General features: G+C 38.7%; 2 protein-coding genes across 3 annotated transcripts in view; one reads left to right on the top strand and one right to left on the bottom strand.

Moving 5' to 3' along the window:
* LOC134627840 (low-density lipoprotein receptor-related protein 1-like) overlaps window positions 1-2,380 on the top strand; it is a 95,414-nt gene extending 93,034 nt beyond the window's left edge. Inside the window, exons 86-90 of one of the 2 annotated variants that reach the window (XM_063474255.1) lie at window positions 43-113; window positions 206-299; window positions 451-489; window positions 1,211-1,355; window positions 2,240-2,380. In XM_063474255.1, coding sequence (XP_063330325.1) covers window positions 43-113; window positions 206-299; window positions 451-489; window positions 1,211-1,355; window positions 2,240-2,380 — 490 coding nt within the window. The remainder of the gene's footprint in view (window positions 1-42; window positions 114-205; window positions 300-450; window positions 490-1,210; window positions 1,356-2,239) is intronic. The other variant, XM_063474256.1, reaches the window with a different exon arrangement.
* A 2,109-nt stretch (window positions 2,381-4,489) lies between these two features.
* Window positions 4,490-13,196, bottom strand: LOC134628215 (uncharacterized). The gene is made up of 17 exons (XM_065470967.1): window positions 13,112-13,196; window positions 12,757-12,829; window positions 11,762-11,960; window positions 11,459-11,625; window positions 11,268-11,381; window positions 11,059-11,145; window positions 10,116-10,927; window positions 9,470-9,603; window positions 9,168-9,295; window positions 7,800-7,853; window positions 7,554-7,616; window positions 6,758-6,956; window positions 6,476-6,624; window positions 6,308-6,394; window positions 5,048-6,217; window positions 4,706-4,923; window positions 4,490-4,600 (listed from the first exon to the last, which is right to left on the bottom strand). Exons 2-17 carry the CDS (start codon window positions 12,805-12,807, stop codon window positions 4,531-4,533), a joined length of 3,702 nt encoding a protein of 1,233 aa, XP_065327039.1. The 5' UTR covers window positions 12,808-12,829; window positions 13,112-13,196; the 3' UTR covers window positions 4,490-4,530.
* Between the last annotated feature and the right edge of the window lie 1,366 nt (window positions 13,197-14,562).

Raw genomic sequence — 14,562 nt, 5'->3', positions numbered from 1 at the left:
TTTATTGTGTCATCTTGTATTGGTGTCTGTGTTCGTGTGTAGATGTTCACCTGGCTGGGAAGGGCATCGCTGTGAGTCTGTGGCCAGTAGTGATGCTTCAGGTTCAGGCGGACGTGAGTCAGCTCTTCCACTGTGACGTTGATAACAGAGGTTTCTTGAGTTTTGTTTGATGAGGCTGTTTGTTTTTAATTCTGTGTGTGAGCAGGCACAGTCTCGATACTGATTGCAGTGCTGATGCTGTTGCTGCTGATCCTCCTGGCTGCAGGAGCGCTGTTCTGGTACAGGAGAAGGATGAGAGGGTGAGTAACACGACATTCTTGAGATGGCTTTGACCTCTTTTTTTTTTTTTTTTTCGTTTCCTTTTTTCTTCCCCCTTTTCTTCCTTCTTTCCGTTCTTCGATCTGCACTTTTACTCTCCTCCTCTGTAATGGCATCTCTTCTGCTCCTCAGGTCTAGCCGGCCCGGAAAAACCGGCTCCAGACGCTTGCGGTAACGGCTGCCAGGGTTACACTTTTCTCTCCATGCCCTCTTTCAGTTCTTCATTCTGATGCTCTCTCTTTCCCTGCCTCTCCCTTAACCATAAGTTCCTGTGTTGTGTTTGGTCTTTAGTGTTGTGCCATTTTTTTCTGATGGTCATTGAGGCTGTAGGTCATCCCGCTCCTACAGTGTCCGTCCTGTGTAGTTATCCTCTTTCAAAGCAGGGCTCCAGGGCAGATCTATTGAAAAGATTAAATGAATAGATCTGTCTGTGTGTTAGCCAGCGCTGTAGGTCTTTCATATTGTTGTCCATCATATTGTGCCATAATGTACTGTGTTGTGGTTTGAGCTGTGGTAGTGTCTCTCGTAGCGAGACATGAAGAGTCCAGTAGCATTGTTCCAAGCTCTGACTGGAAAATGCAACTTCCCAAAATCCAGCATTTACTTAGCCATGGATACTTCATGCATATTTTAGAGGACTGATTGTGGATTTATTGGGGGTCTGGGAAGATATCCAGGTCCAGTATGTCTGGATCAGACATTACCTCCTGTACATGAATGCTGGGTTTGTGTTGGTCCTTGTGCTGTGGCTTAGCCTGGATGGTGGTGAGAGTCATGCAATGCCTCTCCCCTCCCGTCGTATTGTGGCTGTGTCCCTGCTTGCACTCTTCAGGCAGCTGTACTCTTGAACAAAAGATGAAATTATGACTGCTCTCCTTATTATTTTGTATAGGGCCAAGGGCTTCCAGCACCAAAGGATGACCAATGGGGCAATGAATGTTGAGATTGGAAACCCTGCTTACAAGATCTATGAGGGCGAGCCCGATGACGATGCTGGGGAGCTGCTCGATTCAGACTTCACTCTGGACCCAGACAAGGTAGAGAAAAATATAGACGTGTGCAAAACTTCAGTCACTCCTCATTTCTTTATAGTGTTCTTGCAAGTTGCCAGACTATTATAATGCAATTTTTATTTAAAAAAAAATGTCCTGAGTAATAGTTCTCCAGGCTTCGCTACTTTTTGACCTATTTTCAGTCCAGTCCTTGTACCTGACTATTTTCAGAGGGATGCTTTCTTGTTTGTTAAGCCACTTAACGGCAACCTATTAATCACTGAAGGGTTTAAAAAAGGGACCTAACTCAAGTGATGAAGCAGTTTTCTGTTTACACATAACAAGCAACTTAGCAAAGAACCAGTTTTATCTTTAGGCACTTTATTTGCAGACTGTCGCAAACATCATCATCAGACAGCACAGACAAGCTTAAAATAGTATTGTTGCACCAACAAGGTGATTCCCAAAAAAGCTCTTAGCCCAAAAAATAGGCATCTCTCATCATGATGTGCAGTGTGTCCTTAAAAAACACTTGATGAACAGTAGGTCATGGGAGGACATGTAATTAAGAAACAAGAAAGGTTCAGCAAAGACCTGACACAGGACCTGAGAGATGCAGGTGAAGCGATTAATCCAAATTTTCAGTTTTTGATTCAAATTGTCATCGGTGTGTATGGAAGCGAGCTTTGAATGTCCTTCAAGAAGAAGAAGCTTGCCTAAGAGAGTTCAGGGTATGTTGAAGAATAAAGCTGGTTATACTGCATTTCCATGTATGTTTGCACAATAAATCCAGCATCTTTTCCACATTTATCTTGCAAAATATAAAGAAATTAGGAATGGCTGAAGACTTTTGCACAGCACTATATATACACGATGCTAAACTTTAGTTTTTTAAACATTATGTCATGGATCATTTTTCTTCCTTCCAGCCCACTAACTTCACCAACCCAGTTTATGCCACTCTGTATATGGGAGCTCACAACAGCCGCAACTCTCTGGCCAGCACAGATGAGAAGAAGGAGTTGCTATCCCGTGGAGATGAGGAGCCCCTTGTGGACCCACTGGCATAGACCTTGGTCCCCGATCACGCTATTCCAAACACACCCCCATTCTTGCCTTTTAAAGAAAAATTGAACAAAAAAAATCAATAAAAAGTGTGAGAGAAAATTGATAAACCATGTGAACACTGTATAAAATGTACAAAAATGAAGGACTACTTTTGTATGTGATTGCAGTATTATATTTTGTTCTTTTGAGATTCCTCTGGTCAAAAACAAATAACATTTTCTATGAGAGATTTTTAATTTCCACTTCGTCCCTTACCCTTTACCTAAATAGCCACTACCTCTGTGCAAAATGAAATGGAAACATGGAAATCATAAGAAAAAAAAAGAAATGCTATCATTGGAGCAATTTTAATTTTTTATTTTTGTATGAATTGTATAGAAAAGACAAAAACATTGTTCCATTTCACCAGTGCCAACTGTCTGTTGTTTGTGTCGACTTTGAGCGGGAAAAGGCAAAAACTCAAAGTTTTCGAAATCGGTACATTTGTCATCTTGCCGAGCTTCTTGGCAAGAATATGTGAGGCAGATTTGTGATAGCACCGTTTGTGTATAGCACATGTAAAATGTCAATACCAGATGGCAACTACAGTATTTCCACGTAATTTTTCTTTCTTTCTCAGAGAACAATGTTCATAAAATGATTGTGTTGTCTTCCTTGCACAGAATATCACATTTTACGGTATAGTGTATACTGTAGGCTTTATACCTTAAGATGTAAAGAAAATGTGTTTGTTTTTATCACTTTGTGTAACAGCTGGAGCTGATGTGTTGCTGTGGAGAAAGGATAAAGAGGCTTGTTGGTGCGTGATTGTGCAGTTATATGAAGAACGTTGTAGGTGGTTATGGGTTAAACATTCCAGGCAGAGTGATGGATGGAGATTACGGATGTAAAGCAATAGATGGGGTGAATACTTTAATGTAGCTGGCTGTGTGTACATGCCCAGAAAACAGCTGGCTAACAATGGCGGGGGCTTTTTTGATAGAAGACTTATAGATAGTGTCATGTTTGCACTATTTAGTGTCTGTTTGCTGGCCTTCCTGTAGAGGCTGCAATTATGGTCAAATGTAAGGAAAGAAAGATTTCTTTTCTATGTGTGTTCTGCTTCTCCAGTCCATTTTTGTTCTGTAAAGACCAGATAGCATCCATCTGGCTTTGTGAGTAAATTTGCCTTCAGAGGATCAAAGTCTGTATGTTCACAGTTTTGTAATAACTCTGTCTTAAGTGCATTATTTTCATTTGATCTTTAGCGTTTGTTTTCTTTCTTAAACCCTTCCCCATCTCTTCTCTGTGCCCTGCTGCTGCTAATGCTACCATTCTGGTTGCTCTGACACGTCCTTACGCTCAGCCTCTGTCCCAAAATGCTGCTTCTGTCAGAAATGTGTTGGCCATATCTTAATGCATGTGAAAAGTAACACAAGTCTTCAGTGTAACTACAATAACAAGTTTTTATTTTGCTTACTTGTCAAGCCAGCGTTATTTTATGCCGTCGTGTATGTTTTGTCTTTAATTGAGAGAGAAGTACAATCATTTTACCGAAAGGACATTTTTGCTAAATCATATGTGCATTTCCAGACTTTTGTTTTGATTAGTCCTTGGTTTTTTTAAAATGAAAAATGACACATAGCTTTTATAGTACACAATGCATGGAGGCGCAGACTTTCTTCTGAAAAGAGAATAATGTTTAATTTTTGCTGGAGTACTTTACAAACTAAATAACAGATATTGTTATAAATAAAATTTTAAAAATTGTACAGAAAACAAACCACAGTGTTCTGTGTTTTGTTCACAATCGGTCCTGATAAAAGGAGGAATTCAGTGTGGAGGATTTAATCATTTATTAGGCAAACAGCAAGTCAGACCATCAGCACTGTAGACCTGAGATTATATAAGTCTATGTACTTATGTAAATCTACATTTTATATTGTTACATGATGAAAACTTAGACAATCAATAAAAAATTTTTTATCACCCGATATGTGAAGATAATATATTTTGCAAATGAAAGAAGTCAATTCTAACCCTTGCTGATCAGATGAAACATTAACAGAGAAAAGACCAAAACAGAGTATTTGAATTTCAGTGTCTGTTTAAAGAGTCATCTTGTTTTTAGCCTCTTTGATTTCTAATCCACCTGCACTTTGTATCAAAGACTTCACTCAATGCCTTTGGCCTTTAACTCCTCTTTGACTCTGCTCAGGTACTCAGGGTCAGGATACCCAAAGCTGTGAAAACAGAACATATCCAAGGTTAATATCTAGTATTTTATTAGAGTAAACAGTGAAAGAAAACATATACTGCAACACTGGTAAGAAAACTGGCTACTCTACCAATTTGGTCCTCCTGACGTGGATGTTTTGTGGTGAATGTCATTCCAGGTCACCTGACCATCCATTCCAGTTGTTCTGGATGTCCCCACAGTAAAAATGAGCTTCTGGTCGAAAGCTTTTTTCAGCAGTTGCAGCACTTCATTGCCCTCTTTGTTGTCTGGAAGATACGCTCTTCTATAAATACCTGAGTAGGGCCGTCCAGGATTGGGATGTTTTGCCTAAAAAGCAGAATGTAAAGTAAACAGTGTTAGAAAAGTATATATAAAACCACAAAATGAAAACACAATCAGGTTTTGTTTTTTTAAACAGGGACATAGGCATTCAAATAAAATCGTCATTTACCGTCTGTATTCCACTTGGAATGTCATAGTTGATCACTATGGTGCCACAGTCTGAGAATCCAGGGAGGAAAGAGGGCGATGTATTGTCCGACATTCTTCCATCTGGTTGGTTTCCCATTATCTTACCAAAGACGACTCTGCATATAGGACAGATGGGCCCATTCGCTTCCTGTGCTTGTTTCAGGCAGTCTTTACAAAATTCATGTTTACACTTGAGCTGTGTCTTATTTTCGAATTTATCCAAACATATAGGGCACCTTTCTTCCTTTTGGTCACCTGCTGTTGTCCCCCTGTCAGTGGATGTGTCAGTTTTGTGCTTCCTGTTTGCTGATTGGCCATTCAATACAGGCTCATTGGGGGAACCCTCTGACTGAGAAATGGGTGTGCCACTGAATCCAGTAGCACCATGCAACTGGGATGAACTCATGGGGGACGCAACAAACTTCTGGTATAGACAGAGAAGTGCTCTTAGAGCGTGGCTCTCCATGGAGGCATTTCCTTCATCTTTCTGGTATACAGCTTTGACATTGACTTTGCCTTGACCAATGTCAAATTCTTTCAATTTCACATTAAACTTAGCTTTGATCCTTGCTACTTGCTTGTTATATTGGATAGCCATCAACTTCCAAAAAGTCTTCTCGATGATCAATCCTGCATGTGGGAAATCGTCTTTGGTGGTCATGTCAATCTTCAGTGATGTCTCTTGATACTCATGAGAAGCATCTGTGTTTCTTTTCTGCTCTGTATCTGCATTTAACAACTTACTGAAAACATCTTGACTTTGTGTTGGCCCACGTACAGTCATTGTTTCAGAGGTCAAAGTAACCAAAAGCTTGTCTTCTTTTTCCTGGATGGTTTTCAGTGCGTTACTCCACTGATCTGGATCTATGAACTTGAGAGGAATAACTGAGCCACTGGATTCAGCTAAGCTTTTCTGGACAAGGTTTGTAAACTCATCGAGAGCACGGTCTGGTCTCCCATGTTTTCCATCTACTTCAAATCTCACCTTCACATCTGCCATGATTTTAACTCCATTCTTTTCCCCTATACGTTTCATTTCCTCTTTGTACATGTGGTTCACATACCAGAAAGGAGCCACTGGGACAGAACAAGTGCACATCTCTTCACCTGCAGAAACTGTGCTACTCTGTTTCCCCACCTGAACTTGATCCTGGTTTAAAAATAAAAATCATTATGCTAATTTATTAAAACATTTTTTTATTTTAATATTAACTTTTTTGATTAATGACACACTACATACATGTTGTGGCTCTTGCATGAAAGAAGCGCCCATCTTTTCTCCAGCTTTAGAACCTGCTTTACTCTTCTTCTCCGGTTGAACTTGCTCCTTTAAAAAATACAGTACATCATTTAATTCAATAGCATACATTAATATTTGTTTTTTAATGATTTACTACATAGTGCATACAGTTTGTGGCTCTGGCAGGTTCACTGAAGCATCCTCTAGTACCTGTCTATCAAGCTCTGGAGATAGCAGACTGATGGATGTTATGATGACTGAATTTTCATCCTTTCTACTTAGTGTTTGTTCACTAAGTTTCTGAAGCTCAGTCACGGCTTAAAAAAACAGGAAATTGAATATATGTTAAAACCAATATGGATATACAGAATAAAGTCAAATTATTTTTATTACTGAAAAAGTTATAAAGATAGGAATGTAATCAGATAACAACGTAGGGCTTTACTGCACCTGCGGCTGGTTTAATGCTTATCACAACACGCCCATCATCTAAGGTCCTTTTCACTGAGCATTCCATCATATGTTTCTGTTTGTTGATCCAAGACTGAAGCATTTTCTGTAGACGAACCTCTAGCCTCTTCACTTTTTGTTGTTCATCATCAGGCTTTATCCACTTCACTGAGAGAACAATGTGAGCTTCATCTTCATCCTGTGATAAAATAAAACAAACAAATAATAAAACACTGCAAGACTGTGTAAGGCTTTCAGATTCAGCTGAAAACACCTTTATTTAAACATGCCTTTTTTTTTATCATTGTTGAAATATTTATCTATCTTTAGAACTTCTCTTTTTTTTTATTATAATGCAGATAAATAGTGTGAGGTTAGCTAAATGCCATAGTTTCACATTTGTCACATTAATGTCACTCTGCTGCCTTAGAACTTTACAAATGTTCTCACTGATGATCACAGTAATGCTGAACAGATTTATACACTGTTGATGATAATATAACATTTCCTCAGTGTCAGAAGGATAACCATAGACAACCTATGCATTCATTTTAGTCCTTTAGTCCATTCCTTTACATGTTATTACAAGTTTTTCAATGGTGACAACAGCTACACTAAGCAGCTTTACACATTCTGCTCATGATGTATTTCCTGAACCTCCAGAGCACACCAGCTGAGATTGTATTTTTGATCTCACTTTCACATACTCTTTATAAGAAGACAGACAAAATCTGGAATGTGTTACGTGTTTATTGTGCACTTAGGCGTATGCAGGCAAACTCCCCAAAACACTTACTGCAGTAGGTGTATCGCTAGGTGTTGAATGTTGCTGGCTTTTACTCACAGCAGAATTATTCACCTATAATAATGAAGAAAGGCTTTTAGGTGCATAAAAAACAAAGTGTGGTGTCAAAAGTAAAATTTAAAACAAGAAATAAACTACTCCTACTGATGATAAAACTCTGGATATTTAATGACTGCATTAACACCAAAGTTCCTGTAACAATTTTCTTTTATTCTGATTAAGTGTTAGTTTACGTACTTGGCTCATGTCGTCAGGATTGTCGATGTCCATGGGCACTTCAGGTTCCACGATCTGTCCAGTGGCCATGTTTCAGATTTCGATCTTCTTCCTTCAAAACACACCAAACTCAGACGACATAACAACAGTGTGTTGCACCCCAACAACCACCAATTCTTTATTTGGTGATTTTATATAAAACCGTTTCCATAAATTAGCTAACGTCGCTCTCCACCCTGCAGAGCTACACTCTCGGTTACACTCTACTTTACAGTTTCCTTATGTCTTACATTTTAACCAAACCTGTAACAGCCACAACGTTATCTCACACGTTATGTGTATCTGAACAGAAATTTATCTTGAAAATATTACCTTACTGCGCATTTGACTTACCCCTGCCTCGCTACTTAAAACACTGGTACTTCCTTATAAACGAAAGCGAAAGCTTGCAGCTCCGCAATAAGGAGCTGCGTCACCCTCCAAACACGCAAGTGCGCCTCTGTCATTTCCAGCAGTGTTGGCAAGAGGTCTGTTAGCTCAGCTGACTGTGGAAACTAAATCCTTCTTCACTGCTAGAAAAGGACAGAAATGTTCTTTATGTGACATATAAGCTGTTTCCTTGATATCTCAGATATAGTTAATAGTTTGTGTAAGATCACCTACTGTCTCATATGATACTGACAAACATAAAATAAAACATTGCGTTTTATTTTATGTTCGACTCCTTTCAGGCATATGATACTTGGGGGAAGAAAGTATTAATTATAAGCCAAGGTTAAATTTATAAGCCAAAATCCACTGAAAAAATGTAGCTTAAGTACATTTTCTGCTAATATTTCCCTAATGCTACTCATGTTTCCACTTAATTTGTGGTGCTGTGTTTGTACTTTTATCAGAATCAGAATCGCGTTTATTGGCCATGTATATGCACACACACATACAAGGTGTAGATGGTGACTCTCAAGCACAGCAGTGTAAATAAATCTCAACAATGTAATCAACACAATACACACACACACACACACACACACACACACACACACACACGCACGTGTGGATATATACATGTACACATGCATACACAAACATACACAAAGCTGTGTAAACCAACCATAAATAACCAATCTAAATCTTATATACATAAAATACAGGATGACAGAAATGAAATTAAGTGATATTAATATCACAGAATGTACATAGGGTGCAGTTGCAGTCTGGCAGTGGGAGCAGTGTGACAGTTCAACTGTTTAGGAGGGAGATGGCGAGGGGAAAGAAACTCTTCCTATGTCGGGTGGTCCTGGTCTGCAGGCTTCTATACCATCAGCCAGAGGGCAGTAGGTCAAAAAGTCTGTGTCCAGGGTGTGAGGGGTCTGTGATGATTTTCCCTGCCCGTTTCCTTGTTCTTGAGAGGTACAGGTCCTGGATGGAGGGCAGGGGGGCGCAGATGATCTTTTCTGCTGCCCGTACAGTCCGCTGCAGTCTGCGCCTGTCCTGTTTAGTGGCTCCTCCATACCAGACTGTGATGGAGGAGCACAGGACAGACTCAATGACTGCAGTGTAGAACTGGATCAGCAGCTCCTGTGGAAGACTGTACTTCCCCAGTTGTCTCAGGAAGTACATCCTCTGCTGGGTCTTTTTGAGGATGGAGTTGATGTTGGTCTCCCACTTCAGGTCCTGGGAGATGGTGGTACCCAGGAACTTGAATATCTCCACAGTAGACACCGGGCTGCCTGATATGGTGAGGGGGAGCAGTGTTGAGGGATGTCTCCTGAAGTCCACTGTCATCTCTACAGTCTTAAGCATGTTCAGCTCCAGATTGTGCTGACTGCACCAGAGTACCAGGTGCTCAACTTCCTGCCGGTATGCAGACTCATTACCATTCTGAATGAGGCCAATGACGGTGGTGTCGTTTAACAGCCGAGTTTTTGGAGGTGCAGTCATTAGTGTAGAGAGAGAACAAACAGTGCAACATGCCACGACTTTAAAAATGTTCCGTAGTCCCAGCCTTAAAAATGCCCCCTGTTCTTTTCAATTATAATTAAATGAAATAAATCTTATTTATTATTTATTTAGTATATGTACAGAAAATCGAATAAGCAGCATGGGTGGTTCCTTTAAAAAGCAGGAAGAAACAAAATAAAAGCAAAGTCATTTCATACAAAAACAAACATGAAAAAATTGTTTATTTTATGTTTCCATTTTTCAGCAAACATTGTTCAGCCTGATCTTTTGCAAAGGTTTCAGAGAAACAATACAAAGATTAATGATAACATTATGAAATATATAAAGATTCCACTGTAAGCATGCAAATAACACAAGACAGTAGACTGAGTTTACTGCCATAGCCATGACAAACCCCACATTCCAGCATTGGACTGGGAGAAGTTCATGGGAGATGTGGCAGTTTTCTGATATAAATGAAAAAGCTCTCTGGCAGCGTGGCTCTCCATGGAGGCATTTCCTTCATCTTTCTTGTATACAGCTTTGACATTGACTTTACCTTGACCAATGTCTGATTCTTTCAGGTCCACATTAAACTTATCTTTGATCCTTGTTACCTTCTCACTGTAAGAGGTAATCATCACCTTCCAGTAGCTCTCCTCCATCGTTAGTCCCGTATGCATGAGATGGTCTTTGGTGGTCATGTCAATCTTCAGTGATGTGTCTTGAATCTCTCTTTCATACTCTTCCCGAGAAGCATCTGTGTTTCTTTTCTGCTCTGTATCTGCATTTAATAACTTTTTCATGGCCTCTTGACTATGTGTTGGCCCACGTACAGTCATTGTTTCAGAGGTCAGAGTAACCAAGAGCTTGTTTTCTTTTTTCTGGATGGTTTTCAGTGCATCCCCCCACTGATCTGACTCTATGAACTTGAGAGGAATAACTGAGCCACTGGATTCAACTAAGCTTTTCTGGACAAGGTTTGCAAACTCATCGAGAGCACGGTCTGGTCTCCCATGTTTTTGGTCTTCTTCAAATCTCACTTTCACATCTGCCATGATTTTAACTCCATTCTTTTTCTCTATACGTTTCATTTCCTCTTCGTACATGTGGTTCACATACCAGAAATGACCCACTGGGACGGAACAAGAGTGCATTTCTTCACCTGCAGAAACTGTGCTACTCTGTTTCCCCACCTGAACTTGGTCCTGGTAAATAATAATAATAATAATAATAATAATAATAATAAAAACTCATAATAATATTAATACAATAATAATTATGTTCATTTGTTAAAGATCACATTTTTCATTTTTATGATTAATCACACAGTACATACCGTTTGTGGCTCTGACACTGGGGAAATGCCACTATCTTTTTCAGCTGTAGACCCTGTGTTACTCTGCTTTCCTGGTTGAATGTGCGCCTGTTAAAAAATAAAGTACTTCATTCAGTTCAACAGCATCCATGCACACGCACACAAACGTGTATATGCATGTGTATATATATATGTCTATGTTTTTAAATGATTTACTACACAGTGCATACAGTTTGTGGAGCTGGCACAAATGGAGGATGGTTTGTCGAAGCATCCTCTGCAGCACCTGTCTGTTCTCCACCTGCTGAACCTGTGTTACTTTGCTTTCCCAGTTGAACTTGATCCTACAAACACAGCACACCATTTAATTCAACAGCATTCATTTATATTTGTTTTTAATGATTTACTACATTTTACACACAATTTGTGGATCTGGCACAGATGGGGGAAGGTTCATTGAAGCATCCTCTGGTACTTGTGTATCGAGCTCTGGAGATGGCAGTGTCAGACTGATGGATGTTATGGTGACTGAATTTCCATCCCGCCCAGTTAGTGTTTGTTTACTCAGTTTCTGAAGCTCAGTCAGGACTTAAAAGACAGAGACAAAATTGATTTAAAAAAAAATCAAAATAATTATACAGAATTTATTAAAAATAAATGTTTTTATTGGAGAAGTTATAAAGATAGTAAAGTAATCAGATGATTATGTAGGACTTTACTGCACCTGGAACTGGTTTAGTCTTTATCACAACACGCCCATCTTTTAACATCCTTTCCACTGAGCATTCCACCTTATGTTTGCATTTGTTAAACCAAGTCTGAAGCATTATCTGTAGACGAGTCTTTAGCCTCTTCCCTTTTTGTAGCTCATCATCAGACTTTATCCACTTTATTGAGAGAACAATGTGTGCTTCATCTTGATCCTGTAATTTTAAAAAAAAAACACACACACACTAAAAATATGCAAGCCTATGATATTAATCCAAAATTACATTTATTTAAATATGTATATATATTTTTTTTAAATTTTTGAAAAATATCTTTTAAGAATTCCATTCTTTAGTATTATAGACAAGACTAAAGCTTGTTTTCTTTTTGGTCCAAACTAAGGTTCGCAAACTAAGTTTTTCTTAACTATTGTACTTATAAATGAATAGTGTGACGTTAGCTACTTGTCATATTTTCACATTTGTCACATTGATGTCACCTTGCAGCCTTAGATATTTACAATGTTCTCACTGATGATCACAGTAACGCTGATCATCTTCACACACTGTTGACTTCTTCAGTCTCACAACTCTTACAATACAATGCTGAAGCTTTGTATTCCATCTAGTGGCACTTTGAAACCTTACAAAAAATTTCACAGCCGCACTGGACAGCTTTACACATTCTGATGATGTATTTCCTGAACCTTGAGTTCAGGAAATACATCAGTTGATAAGCTAAGATTATGCTGACCTTGTAGTCTCAGTACTTTCACTTTTATATAGTCTTTATAAGAATACGGGAAACAACGGAACACATTAACCATAAGCACACAAAATCACCAAAATGAAACGCTTTTCAAGTATAAAAGCACACCGTGGCCTCAAAGGTGCACTTTAAAAAATGTAAGGGTCCAACTGGAGATAAGCACTGTGGATATTTAATGACTGCATTAACACCAAAGCTCCTATAACAAATTACTTTATTCTTATTCAGTGTTAGTTTACGTACTTGGCTCATGTCGTCAGGTTTGTCGACCTCCATGGGCTCTGCAGTGGCCATGTTTTCGATTTTGATCTTCTTCCTTCAAAACACACCAAACACAGACGACATGACAACAGTGTGTTGCACTCAAACAACCACCAATTCTTTATTTGGTGATCTTTATATAAAAACCGTTTCCATAAATTAGCTAACGTCGTTCTCCTCCTAGCCTGCAGAGCTACACTCTCGGTTACACTCCACTTTCCAGTTTTCTTACGTCTTGAACTTTAGCCAAACCTTCAACAACCACAATGTTCCACGTTTTGTGTATGTGAACAGAAATATAGCTGGAAAATACGACTTTTCTGCACATTAGACTTACCCCTGCCTCGCTGCTTTAAACTGTTTTTTTCATTATAAATGAAAGTGAAACCTTCACAACAGTCACGCTCCAACACGCAAGTACGTCTCTGTCATTTACAAGAGGTCTGTTTGCTCAGTTAAGATGGCTGTGGATACTGAACCTCCCCTCCCTTTATTTCCAGAAAAGGACAGAAGATGTCCTTTATGTTGTTTGCTCGATATCTTGATATTCACAGTTCGTGTAAACTCAGTTGTGATAAATATCTACTGTCTCATATGATCCTGACACATGTACAGCACTGACTTGTTTTATTTTGCACTCCCTCAGGTATACAGGATGATGCTGTAAATAAAATAATTTATTGCAGGCTATAACTCATGCAGCAGGTAAAACGTATCATTCAGAATACACTGTGATTTTCTGTTTGACATTTTCTTTAGTCTAAATCAGAAATATTTTCTGATAATATTTCACCAATTCTACTCATGTTTCACTTGCTATAGAGAATTTCTGGTGTTGTGTTTGTACTTTTACAAAAGAGCATTTCTGCCACCAAGTAAAAAAAAAGAAAGAAGTGATGAACATTGTGGTCCCATCCTAAAAATGCTCTGCTGTTCTTTGCAGTTACAAATACATGAAATCTTCTAATTATGTAGATTCAATATGCAGCAGAAAAGATACTTTAGTATATAGTATTTCACATTTACATTACAGTAATCCTAAATCTAATATTTATGCAGTATGGGTGGTTGCATTAAAAAGTAGGAGGAGATACAAAATAAAAGTAAAGCCATTTCACACAAACACATACCTGCAAAACTTGTTTATTTTTCATTTCAGCAAATATTGTTCAGGCTGATCTCCAACTTTTGCAAAGGTTTCTAAAAGCACAACAGAAAGATACATGGCAACATTGTGAAACATATAAAAAATTCCACTCTAAGCATGCAAATAACACAAAATTTTAAACACTACACTGGGATTACTGCCATGACAAATCCCACATTTCCGTGCAGCATGGGACTGGGAGATGTGGCAATTTTCTGATATAAATAAAGAAGCTCTCTGACAGTATGGTTCTCCTCTTCATGATTAATCCTGCATGTGAGAAAGGATCTCTGGCAGCCAGGTCAATCTTCAGTGATGTGTCTTGAAACTCTCTTCCATACTCTTAATGAGAAGTACCTGTGTTGCTTTTCAGCTATGTGTCTATAAGAAGGAGTTGCTATCCCGTGGACACGAGGAGCCCCTTTCCCTTGGCCTGGATCACGCTATTCCAAACACACCCCCATTCTCACCTTTTAAAGAAAAATTGAACAAAAAAGAAAAAAGTGTAAGGAAAAACTGATAAATCACGTGAGCACTGAACTGTACAAAAATGAAGGACTACTTTTGTATGTGATTGCAGTATTATATTTTGTTCTTTTGAGATTCCTCTGGTCAAAAACAAATAACATTTTCTATGAGAG

The sequence above is a fragment of the Pelmatolapia mariae genome, linkage group LG5 (genome assembly GCF_036321145.2).
Source record: "Pelmatolapia mariae isolate MD_Pm_ZW linkage group LG5, Pm_UMD_F_2, whole genome shotgun sequence".
Lineage (NCBI taxonomy): Eukaryota > Metazoa > Chordata > Actinopteri > Cichliformes > Cichlidae > Pelmatolapia > Pelmatolapia mariae.
This window is presented reverse-complemented; position numbering and strand designations above follow the sequence as displayed.